The sequence below is a fragment of the Triticum dicoccoides genome, chromosome 4A (assembly GCF_002162155.2).
Source record: "Triticum dicoccoides isolate Atlit2015 ecotype Zavitan chromosome 4A, WEW_v2.0, whole genome shotgun sequence".
NCBI lineage: Eukaryota > Viridiplantae > Streptophyta > Magnoliopsida > Poales > Poaceae > Triticum > Triticum dicoccoides.
In genome coordinates this window covers 641,467,778-641,480,337 of record NC_041386.1, presented here as the reverse complement: position 1 = coordinate 641,480,337, position 12,560 = coordinate 641,467,778, and the positions used below count along the sequence as shown (strand labels likewise).

The 12,560-nt window shown below is 46.5% G+C and overlaps 1 protein-coding gene across 1 annotated transcript; it reads right to left on the bottom strand.

Moving 5' to 3' along the window:
- Nucleotides 1–1,797: 1,797 nt before the first annotated feature.
- On the bottom strand, nucleotides 1,798–2,918 carry LOC119289524. Its single transcript, XM_037568827.1, has 4 exons — nucleotides 2,821–2,918; nucleotides 2,575–2,699; nucleotides 2,325–2,458; nucleotides 1,798–2,097 (listed from the first exon to the last, which is right to left on the bottom strand). The coding sequence occupies exons 1-4, from the start codon at nucleotides 2,873–2,875 to the stop codon at nucleotides 2,004–2,006; spliced, it is 408 nt and encodes a 135-aa protein (XP_037424724.1). The 5' UTR covers nucleotides 2,876–2,918; the 3' UTR covers nucleotides 1,798–2,003.
- Between the last annotated feature and the right edge of the window lie 9,642 nt (nucleotides 2,919–12,560).

Below are 12,560 nucleotides of genomic sequence, written 5' to 3'. Positions count from 1 at the left end.
GATGCACGGTGACGACGACGCTGCCGGAAGAGCCCCAGAAAGCGTCCGGCACGAACAGGAAGTGTTGGGGCTGGCACCCCTCCAGCCGGCGGACGTACTGCACTCTCCCCGACGCCGTCAGCGAGGGCGACCCAGGCCCGGGCTCGCCGCGCATCACCACCATCCTGTACTCAACTTCCTCGTCTTCTTGGTCGGGCTTGGGATGCGGGCAGATGCGGACCAGCGACAGCGACCGCCCGGTCAGGACGTCGCCGCCGTTGAGCAGGAGGATCACGCTCACCCTGTCGCGGTGAAGGAGCGTGTGGACAGGCTCGTCCCGTCGCAGAGTGACCGTCGCGCCCCGGAGCAGGCCGCCCACCATGTCACAGTTGGGCGCCGGCGCCGGCGCCTGCGCGTGCTCGTCGTGGACGTGGTCGTAGAGCAGCGCGCCGCGGTAGGCGCAGCCGTCGAACGGGCAGCTGTAGGTCGCGTATGGGCACGCCTCCTCCTCGTGGCTCCGCAGCTCCGTGAACTTGACGGTCTCCCCGCAGCCGAGCTTGCGGAACTTGTGGTTCATGGATGTCGCCGATGCGCTCGTGGCAGCAGGAGCACTTGTGGTTCATGCCGATGCAGCAGTTGCCGCACGCCGCATGTCCGTTCTTGCACTGCTCGTCAATCAAGTCAGAGAAACAAGCCATGCAAGTTATTAGCAGAGTAAAGATTGAACGAAATCATGCTGCAACCAATGCAGAAGTCAAGTTTTTCAGACACTTGCCATGAAGATCTGAGAATCAAAAAGGCAGGGAGCAGATTTCACATTCAAGGGTGTCCATGTCGTGGGAGAAAACATTGTCCGTCTCTAATTCTTCCTGCGGCGCCGTCATGCGGTCCCGAGTTTCGGTGCTGATTTTCGCCTTCTTGGAAGCGCTCCTCTTTCGGCCCATCACGCACGCGTACGCGCAGCCTGCCAAAAGCAAACAACGACGACGGTTCAGCAACATGAACACCAAGCAGCATAATGCAGAAGAAGCATTGCATCAGCATGCTCACCTGAATGAATGGAGGTCGGGGCGAAGGAATCTGCACCGGGAGGCGGAGGCCCGTCGTGTTTGGCGATGTCTCCTGCGCGGCCGGGTTTTCATAGGCAAGCACGAGAGCACTGGCCGACCAACGTGGCCACACGGCAGGACATGGCAGGGAACAACTGGACACGTCAACACGCCGCTTAATGTACGGACGCCACGCAGACCCACACGCGGAGCGGTAAAAATGATCCGTGTAGACAAGTGTGCCCGCACGGGGTTGTTGTGCTGTGGTCACCCTTCTGGTGGGACCCATCCGTCATAATCGTGCTCAAAACGGTCTAATTCGGTGGCTAATTTTTTTATAAAAAAATATGAAAAAATAATACTTTTTGACACAATTCTGTAAATATGTTTTTTACCGTTCACTCCCCCTAGCGGAGGAGCCCCGCAACCTAAGACAAACGATCTTGGCCATCACAAGCTGGAACCCAGCACCTGCACCGTAGCCTCCACCTCTTCCTTGGTCAGCGATTGGTTTCTTATGAAACGAGCTGCACATCTAATCTCGAGGTCAAATGCACTGCATGAACCGTAAATTCCGAAAGTATAGTAAAAAACAAAAAACACTGATTTTTTTAGGTCAGTATCAACAAATACTCTTCATCCTGCAAATTTTCTCCCCGAAAAGACATCCGCAGTGCTCCAAAATGCTTCCCCTGAATTTTCGTTTTTTGTAACATCTGAGATGCCAATGCAGAAAGTGACATACACATAGTATATCTCCAAGGTTACATGAGTGATAATACAAAAGGTGACATGCACTCCACATCGTATAGAAATCAAACATTAGCAAAACCACCACTCCAATTACATGGCTGGTACGTACTCTCTCCGTAAACTAATAAAAGAGTGTTTAGATAGTGATTTAATAGTTTAAGAGAGTACTTATTTACAGGGATACAAAGCCAGCTTATAGCAAAGTAATTAAAGAGATGATGATCAGACGGCGGCCGCGGCGCCTTGCCCAACGCCTCCTCCTTCGCGCTGCTGCGGAGGTGGCTCATTGAGGAACGCCCAGCTGCTCCTCGTCCACCTGCATGCACGCAGCCACAACCAGCCGTACGTGATCGATACATGTAAACATGGATCCATGCATGCTATGAATATGTTCATGTATGAACTCAAGAAGCTCATTTCGCAAACAAAAAAAAAACTCAAGAAGCTCATTTCGCAAACAAAAAAAAAACTCAAGAAGCTCATTTCGCAAACAAAAAAAAAAACTCAAGAAGCTCATGCTACTATGCTATAAGGGATACGTACCAGTCGCGGCTGGCGCTGGGGCTAGCGGCAGCCTCGCCGTCGCCGTCGCCGTCCACGCTACTCGTCATCACCGGCGGCGACGAACGGACATGAGATAGAGTCGGCGGACGCGTGGTCAACCTCGGGCTCCCCTTCTAATTAACCAACACATGCAAGCAGAGTTAAAAAATCAAGTATACGCATTTGACAAGCTTGCTTAAGGAACCCGATGCAAATCCGACGGACGCACGCATGGGAACCGGTTACGTACGCGGGGAGAGGAGGCGACGACGGTCTCGCCGCCGTCGACGTTGTCCTCCGGCGCCGGCTTCTTGTGCTGCCTCCAGAAGGCCTCCACCTCGTCCTTGGTCAGCGAACGATTTCTCATGAAACGAGCTGCATAGATAGAATGATGATAGATACCATTATACTACAAGGCTAATTAGGAATCTTGCAACGTGAAGTTGCATGCACTATCGATGGTGGATGGTTGTACGTAGATACACGGCGGACGTACCTTTGAGGTCGTCGTCGAGCGCATGGGAGCTCCATCCAGCCATGAGAGAGCCCATATCGACCTAGCAAACTCGATCTTTATCTGGAAAGATGAAAAAGATCGATGGATCGGTGGTGATAAGCCTCAGCGGACAGCATGTCATTTTATACCCGCTTGCTAGCATGCGTGGATAAGTATGAGCTGTCCAGCACGTAGCTTCCGTACATATCGTCGTCGCCCAGTGCTGCGTGTCTGCCATGCACGCACCTGCGAGTCAGTCCATGCATGCTCGCTGGTGCGTGTGCGTGCGGCTCCTTTTCTCGTCAACCTCTCGATCGATCGTCATGTCCGTCGGTCGATCTCTAGTAGAGCAGTAGGTCATCGTTATCGGCAGCTTTGTACGCTAGCTGCGAGTGCACTGCACTGCATTCCGTACATTCATTACGACGACACGAACATACGATGAAAATAGAGGGGATCGATGTCACAAGTGCGGCGGGCTGTAACCGTACATATCCACCTCACATACGACGGCGCCGAAATGAAAACAGAGGGGGTGTCACAAGCTTTCACCCGAAGTTCGTTGGCCTTCGTTTTGAACAACGAAAAGAGTACTCTTTGTAAATTTACTCTCATTTCTCCTGTGCTGATAAGTGATGCACTGCATCATTTATCACAACCCGTTAGGTTTTTCTTTCTTTTTCATAGATTTATCTTTCATCCCTTGAACAAGACGTCCAAATTGTTAATTGTTTTCATCATTATATTTCTAGCGCTGAGATCTTCAAAACTAGATTATATGTTAAAAGATGTTGATGATTTTTATGGAAAAAAAAAGTAGAACGCTCAAAATGGCGGAAGGCATTTTAGCCTAGTGCTCGTAATGGGGAAGGCACTAGTTTTTTTAAGGCGGAACACTCCTAGAATTTGGCGGAAGCACTATACGTTTTATTTTTATTCTTCAAGTGCTACACACTCTTATCTTTTTTTTCAAGTGCTCACACTACTCCGAGCGATAAAAAAACTAATACATACGCACATGTTTGGCGGAAGGCACTAGTGACAATATTAGGTATTTGATGGAAGGTAATTGTTGTTAGACTCGTATAGAGTTGGATGGCCGGCTCTTGTATCGTGTCTGCGGATGCGTCCGGACACGACCAACGGATGGATAGTGCGTCCATTTTAAAAGGTAGTGTTGAAGATGCCCTTATACTTATTTGAAAGAAGGGCCAATTTTGTTCTGTGACTTAAAAAGAGAATGTCTTTATTCGGTGGTTAGCCAGATGCAGGGCCGGCCTTGAGGGTATGGCGGCGGGGCGACGGCCCAGGGCCCAGGCGAGGAGGGGGCCCATGATAGAGTATATATCTATATTATAGCCCAGCAAAAAATAGGTAAAAAAATACAAAAAAACTCGAGAAAAGAAATAAGATGGGCTAGGCCCATCAGATAGCTAGCAAGCCATCGCTGATCGATTAACGAACGCAAAGTCGCGAAGCGACACCGTGACTCACGCCAGTTGGCAGACAGACGACTGCTCGTTTTCCTTTTCCTTCGTAGGTTAGGTTCGTCAGGCGCCGTGACGCCCGTCGGCCTCCTCGCTCCGTCGCTCGGCGCCTTGCTGTGTCATCCTCGCCTCGCCTGCCGCTGGCCCGCTGGCCGCTGGAGCTGCACGCGCGGCGCGCCGCACGACAGTCCAGCAACCCAGCGGCCCGGCCATCCGGCATCCGGCAAGGCGGCACCGCGGCAATACGTATACAAGTATACATCCGACTAGCGACTACAAGTCTTGAAGTCTGCAACGCGGCCGTCCCCAATCCTTAAAGTACGTTTGAATGTTTCCATCCATGTTCCTCAGTTCCAGTCCATCCCCCAAACCCTAATTTGACAATTTCAGTACTTTATTTATTCTTTATTTAGTATTTAATTACGTATTCAACTATACATCCATGATCCATCCTCCAATTTCAGTATGCATGAAGTTTTAAATTTTCTAATTCAATCAATCATTTTTTTGTCATTCTATGTACATGTCTAGGGTTCCAATCATCCGATGTATAAATTCCTAATTCTTTGTATCCTCTTTTGATCTTTTCTTCATGATTTTAGGACATTAGCATGCCATGTTACCTAAGAAGAAGCAATTGTCGGGTGCTGAAACAAGAAGGAAAAAGAAAGAAAGTGATCCGAAAATTCTACCATTGAAGGATTCTTTGAATAAGTTCTTTACATCTTCAAGCAATGTTAATGTCATTGAAGAACAGGGGCAAAAAAACTACTCCTGAAGAAACCTTTTTTGAAGCACTGAAGTATTATTGTTGTCGATGGAGTCAGTCTAATTTGGTTCTTATTTGAGGTAATTAATCATGTCGTGTTAGTTTCATTTTGCGATTTTTTAGTATTATTGTTGTTGATGAAATCCGTTCGAATTTGGTTATTATTGTTCTCGATGAAGTCATTTGAATTATTATAGTCAAATTTTAAACTAAAGATGTGTGACTAAAAGTTACTCTTAATAAGTCATATATATAACGCACACACATACATATATATGGTCTTAGGACTTAGACATAGGGGCCCATGTTGTCAAGTTCGCCTAGGGCCTCCCAAAACATAGGGCCGGCCCTGGCCAGATGGAATGATGAGGAGTGACAACTTTTGTAAGGTGTAATCGGTTGATTATTCGCCCTTGAGGCTTAATGTTGTATTCCATTTATTTATCTCCCTGCCACAGGCATTCTAGAATAACAGGATGCTATGGTGTTTGAAAAAAAGATAAAGTCTTGTTAAAACAAACCAAATGCAGCGTACTATGTTTTCACCATTTATGGTTCTACTGTGTGATTTTGGCAAGAAAATATAAGTATGTGGCTGTTTATGTAATACCGTTGCATAATGGAATTGTAGAAACTAGAAACGACCTCATAATATATCATGTTTTGTTACAAACACAATACAACCACAAACTTTCATAAACACGCACGCACACTCGCCTCTATAAACGCACGCATGCACTACTTACCAGGGGTGGCGCCAGGGGTCTTCTTGGGTATTCGGTTGAATACCCAAGATTTTGACAAACCATTGAAATTTTATATAAAACAAGCGATTTTTTTGCAAAACAATGATGATTTAGGCAAAATGAATACTCTCCTTCAAAATGAATACCCACCCTCTAGAACCTGGCGCCGCCACTGCTACTTACCCATATGAGCATTTTTGAGAGACTGGGCTCATAATTGACCATATAATGACACAATGCAAAGTTATATATTTCCCAGACAATATTTAAATTTTTGTAAATTCAAAAGGTCAATTACATATAGTTAAGTTTGGGACTAAATTTTCACGTAAGACATAGATATATGTTGATTAACATTAGTTATGTTCTTTCTTCCACCATTTGCGAATTTTTAAATGTATAATGATTGCTTTTCAATGTTGAATTTTATCAATGAAATAAAAAATATTTATAAAATGCCTAGAAAATAATGAAACATACAAAGTTCAAATATTTTCCTTACAATACCATCTGTAAAACACTAAAACCAAAAAAATACACAAACCAATGAAAACAAAAATACCTAAATATTATACCAACGACGGGTTGAGCTTGGACTAGGAGACCGCTACTAGTATGATATGCCTCACGGCTAACCAAGGCAAAATCAGACCCATATTACTGGTGGCGGTCACGACAAAGTGCTCACCACTTGTATATTTGGCCACGGGTAACCTGACACTAGTAGAAAAAGGATTATTTGTTCCGGTTCATAAGGGCCTTCTGTCCCGGTTTTGGAACCGGGACAAAAGGTCGTTACTAATGTCTTTGGCTTTTAGTCCTACTTCTTACACGAACCGGAACAGATGGGCCTTCACGTAGCCGTTGCGACCAGCCTAGGCAGGGGGGACTTTGGTCCCGGTTGGTGACACCAACCGGGACCAAAAGGCGAGCTGAGGTTTTTTTTTTGAAAGGGGCTGGTTTTGCGGGTTTGGGGGTTAATTTAGGTTGTTATTAGCTAGCTAATAGAGAGAAGTGTCCTCTCTTATACCTCCGTGCTTGGTTTACCAACACTACTGCTATGCCTAAACATGGCTTAGATTAAAGTGAAGGCAACATGTGGTGCATGTCGAAAGTAATACTAATCCTAACTTGATCAAGTTTGGACCACATGCATGTTGCCTTCACTTCAATCCAATCCATGTTCATTTCACCCATTGATATATAATAACTCTTCATGCTCGCATCATGCACCATCATATATAATAACAAGTCTACTAATCATCATCATACAACTTCTACTCGTTATTAATAACGAGTCATGCGATCATTATCCTCATAGTCATCGAACCAACCCTACTTAATTGTTCTTAGCACATGATCATCAGTATTAGATAGGACCTAAATACCCTCTTCAAGGTAAAATAGCATAAAACAATATATACCCTGACTCTCCATTATGGAGAATGGAGATCATCCTGTCTCCAATTCTTGCGCTTCGCTTTCTTTTGCTTCCAAGAACCTCCTTGCGACTGTCTATACATTTTTTCCATCATTTGATTTGCATGTCACCATTTCTTTTAGAAATCTGGTATGGACAGTTGAGATTCGTAGGATGACACTACTAGGGAAAAGCCTAGCAGCAGCGAGGGTTTTGGGCCTCTCAGTAGCGCGGGTGCCGGCGCTACTAATAAGACGCTACAGCTAACGTATAGCAGTAGCGTCTGTTGTCCCACGCTACTGCTATACATGAATAGTTGTAGCGCTCTTTGGGAAAGGGCGCTACTGATATTATCTGCAGCGCTGTTTGCTGGGACGCGCTACTGGTAAGGAGGCGCTACTGCTAAATTTTCCCCCTCGCTACTACTAGTTTATTTATTAGTTTTTTTCCTGCATATTTGTTTTGTATTTGTTTTGTATTTGAATAGGCTTTATACAATAATCTTTAGCATATCATACACATACAAATGTAATGATAGCATATACATACAATTAGTCTCATCAAATCATGTCATCATCATAATCATCATCCAACACAAAGTGGTCTCTCGTCATCATCTCGAAAATAGCGATACAAGTCTCGATTACTTGCAAATACATCGTCATCCATCTAAACAATGATATACACGAGAAGAGCTATCACTTTGAGAACATGAGTTCGTATCCCTCTCTCGCATTAGCGTGAACCTAAACTAACTACTGCCTGTCGCTCGGAAATCGGAAACCGGTACACCTGGGCGGCCTGACACTCCGGCCACTTGTCGTATATATACTCCTGGCGTAGCACTTCTTCGCCATCTATGATCTATGCACCTGCATCATCACATGAGTCGATGATATGCAACATATATAGTTGAGCAACAGAAAGAGACAGACTTGGCAAAAATAGAAACAACATATCATAAGCATAAATAACAAAGTTCATCGTACCCCAAAATACCCTAACTAGAGTGATTTTCGCTAGTCGGGGAGAAGGACGGTTTAATTACATCACAAATAAAGTTTCACCGTGCATAACTCAAAGTTTTGTCATACAGAAAGTATGGACTAAACGGACACATTGTCATATATCGACAATCACTCCAACATGTCGTTCCATCCATCCAAGTTAGGGAGATAGTCCCCGAGCCTAGTGAAAGGCTTCAGGTCGAGACGTTGAGAGGCTATCCATGTTCGGACGTCTTCCCGCGACATTTGTCCTTCTCCGTAGAACATCCCTGTTTTTCCGACGACCTCCTTCATGATGATTTGGGCAAGTTCGCGCTGGATGTTATAGAACTCAGCTCGAAGTCGATGATCCTCGATATCTCCTATGTCCTTTGCCCATTGCAGAATATGGGCATCGCCGGAAGAAGGTGCCATGCGAAGGTTCTGGTGATCCCGTCTGTACTCCAGCATGTGGTGTAGGACATAGAATCCATCATTAAGAGAATCGTTCGGTTGCTGGATGCAGCAGAAGTCGGTCTTATGGCCGATGGCGACCCTGCCGCCCCTTATCTTCTTGTCCCTGACCTCTCCACCCATTGATTGGTAGTAATACATAGCACTGTCGAGAACATCCTTGATGTGGGTGTAATCCTTTGTGTGAATGTTCTTCGACGAGTCCAAGTAAAGAGCGTGGGAGAATCGGGGGTAGAGGATGATGAGGACGGCGCGCCCGCCGCTGCGTAAAATAAGTCCTCAAATTAATTGGCCTCCACCGTGTAAATAAATGATTGAAATCGAAGGACGAAGGATAGCAGCGCGGATGACTTACACGGGATGATAAGGCACGAGAATCGCCCCCTTGTCCTTATTGGCGAGCATGAAACTGGCGATGTAATCCCTCGCGTATTCACGGTGATTTGCGCAGACTCCCAAGAAGCCCTCGTGCATGTAGTACGGGTCAGCGACACAGATATGAGATATCTGCTCAACCCCGATGATGTAGTTCATGTGCAAGGCATAAAGGTGGACAAACGTAAAATCCAGCTTCTTCACGTGAAACATGTCGAATATGTAATTGAATCGGAGGAAGAACTTATCCGCGGGGAAGCTGTTGACGTACGACATTTGCCGCGGAACGTTAACCACGTAGAGTGGGTACCCTGGATCTTTCGAGGCGAGGAGGTCTTTCTCTACCCGCAGCACATCGTCATGAAGTCTCTTTAGATCGCCGAATCTGGCCCGTAGGGCTGTTGCAGGTAGGATTGGTTGACCGGGGATATGCCATTTATCCGCATCAGGGATATCTATACGGTCCTGAAGCTGAGGCTGCTGAGGTGGCTGGATCATAGAAACAGTTTTTTTGCCTTTTCTCGCTCTCTTCCTAAACTTCTTTACTACCGGAAGGTCGTCCATAATATGTTGAGACGGCAATTCAGGCACCGACTCATGACGCTCAAACCCTGAGGAGGCGCCAGTATAGACATACTGTTCAGCAGCGCCATCGTCGTCCTCATCCTCATCCATGGCGACGTCATCAGCGACTAATGGAGCCTCCTCCTTACCCCGTCCGCTATCACCCAACCCGACACCCGACGCTAATTGGGTAGGTGGGGTGTTGATGTTCATACCTTGCTGAGGCTGCGTGCTCGTGGGTGTGCTCCCGGCCGCCTCCAGATGAAGCAGACTCTTTGACCACAACAGGACCCACCCAGCATTGCAAAAATCACCAAGCCGCCGCGGTGTCTCGTCGTCATCCCCCAGTAGTACTGGAGGAGGCAAATTCTCGTGGCCCGGTTTGACACTGGCCACGGAAACCTTGAAGACGTTCGGGGAGATCGGCCGGCTGTGGAACAATGGTTCCTTCGGCTCCATTATCGTTGCCTTCCCCACGTCCACCTTCTGGTCGCCGATGGTGTACAATATGGTGCACGGGGTTTCGTCGGCCTGCAAAGAAAAGTCTGCGATGTGAGACATCCGGAAGGAAACAAAAACGGGAGATTATACATTTATATTGAAGGGGGCCGGTGTGACAGATACCGTGAGGGTGTCGAGCTCAGCCAAAGACGAAGCACCGCCTAGCACGTCTGGTGCGGGAGCCGGTGCAGGAGCAGGTGCAGCTGCAGGTGCTGGTGCAACGCTAGTCGAGCTGCTCCCCGCCAAGAAGTCAGCAAGGGGAAAGTCCGCTGCATTTTTTTTCTGGATTTTGCCTGGTCCAATTGAATACGGCCGGAACCAAGGTAGTAGAAATATCTACAGCCACCTGTTTTGCGGCAGCTACCGCTGTTGCGACTGTCTGAGTTGATTTCTTCTCAACCGCAATCTCAACCCTTTTGTCGATGTTTTCTTCATTTAACCTCCGTCTTTCCTTTCTCTCATCTATGGTCTCACGGTAGTACTTCTTCCACGTGGCGCCGTCTCCGACACCGTGCACGTGTCCATACGACGGTCGAGTATCCACCGGTTATCGTTTCAATATGTTCAACGCCCGGTTGAATGGAGTGTCCCACTTGGGCCTCGCCAATGCCTCGGATGGTGAGTCGCTTTCGGCCGCAATCCTGTGTTGCTCTCTCTGCAAAAGGCACAACGATCGTTTACAAATATGACTAACGTGTGCAGTCGAATTGATCAGAAACTAAAATTACCAGTAGTCTTATGAACTCCGTAATGACCGGTGTTGTCTCGTAAACCTTTTTCACTGGGTCCCAATGGTGCCGGGCCCTGAGGACGTCACGCTCCTACTGGACGGTGAACTCCGCCAAGGGGTCTGCGATGCCCAGACTCGTGGCTTCCGCGTCCTCCTTGGCCCATTTGGACCTCTTTCCGCCGTAACCACGGCTTCCGAGGTGGTGGCTTCCAAAGTTCCTCTCTTGAAGCCCCTTCATGTACTTAGACTTTTTTTGGCCTCTTCGGCCTCGCAAGCCTCCTTGAATATTTGAAAGTGCTCTTCCGTGATTTTTGGATTATCCTTTACAATCTCGGAGTAAGGTTTCTTCTTGTCGATGATCCTTACTTTCACTCGATTTTTCCAGGCGGCCAACGCGTCGCTAAACTTGGTCATGGCGTGTTTGTTTATCTTCTTCATTGTCGGGTCCTCATCTGGATCTTTATAATCATTCTCATTCCGGCCCGGGAACAAGAATATCTGGTGAAACTTCTTTAGGAGGGAGCTCCTCATATTTTCTATCTTCTGTAGTTTCTCATCGTTGATGGTGGCGGTTGTCCGTACGATGCAGCCTATTTAATTGTCGTAGCATCGACGCGCTTCCTCGGGCGCCGTTGGCTCAAAATTGTCGTCGTCCACCTTCGTGACCACCGGCCACTCTAGTAGTCCTGAGTTTGTTAGGAACCCGTTGCCTCTTTGCTTTCGGTTCTACACCGGCTCCGCTCCCCGAGGCAGCGCCGGTCTCAGTCTCAGCGCCGATCTCGATGTCGGTCTGAGTCTGAGCGCTGGTCTCAGTCTCAGCACCGGTCTGCGTGTCGGTCTCAGTCCTCGATGCCACCGGTGGGCCCAGCAATAACATCTTTTGATCATCGGTAAGGCTAAAAAATTCGTCTACCGCCCGGTAGGCGTCGTCGCAATCACCAGAACCCTGTCCTTCATTGTTGCTAGCCATGTTTCCTATGATTAAATCTAGTCAACTAATTCTAGACCTAATAAAATGAATAATGACATAAAAAAGGCCTATTGTTTTGCAGGAATGTTGACTCCTTCCTGGTGCGGCAAATCACGGGCACTCGATATGTCCTAGTTTGTAGCACAAGTCATGCCGAAATTCACGGAAAATTTCGGCATGACCTTTGCTAAAAAGTGGACAAATCAAGAACCTGAAATTTGCCGGAAAAGAAATGAATCAACATTCCGGCAAAACATAGGCCACTAAACATCATTCCCTGAAAACAGTGTCCAAATATACACGAGCAACCACATGTCCAAATTTCGCAAGCTAATTGAAAAACAAAGTGTAGAAGAAAATCCATTTAACTAATAATAGAACAAAATTCAGTTAACTTTAGTGTTCTATAATGATTGAAGGAAAAAAATTCAGTTAACTACTAATTTCATTCATTTAGGTTATTCATTTAACATCACCTAATTAACCTACTGTACCACTACTACTAGCAGCACTACTAACCTAATTAACCTAGCAAAATTCTAGTGCCCTAACTGAAAAACATCTAATTAACATCTACTAGTACGACTATTTCCCTAACCTAATTAACATCTACTAGTATCACTATATACTATACAAGCAGCATCTACACTAATTAAACCTTACTGCCCTAACTAACTTTTGCTCTACTAATTTTGCTCTACTAATTTTTTCTCTAAAA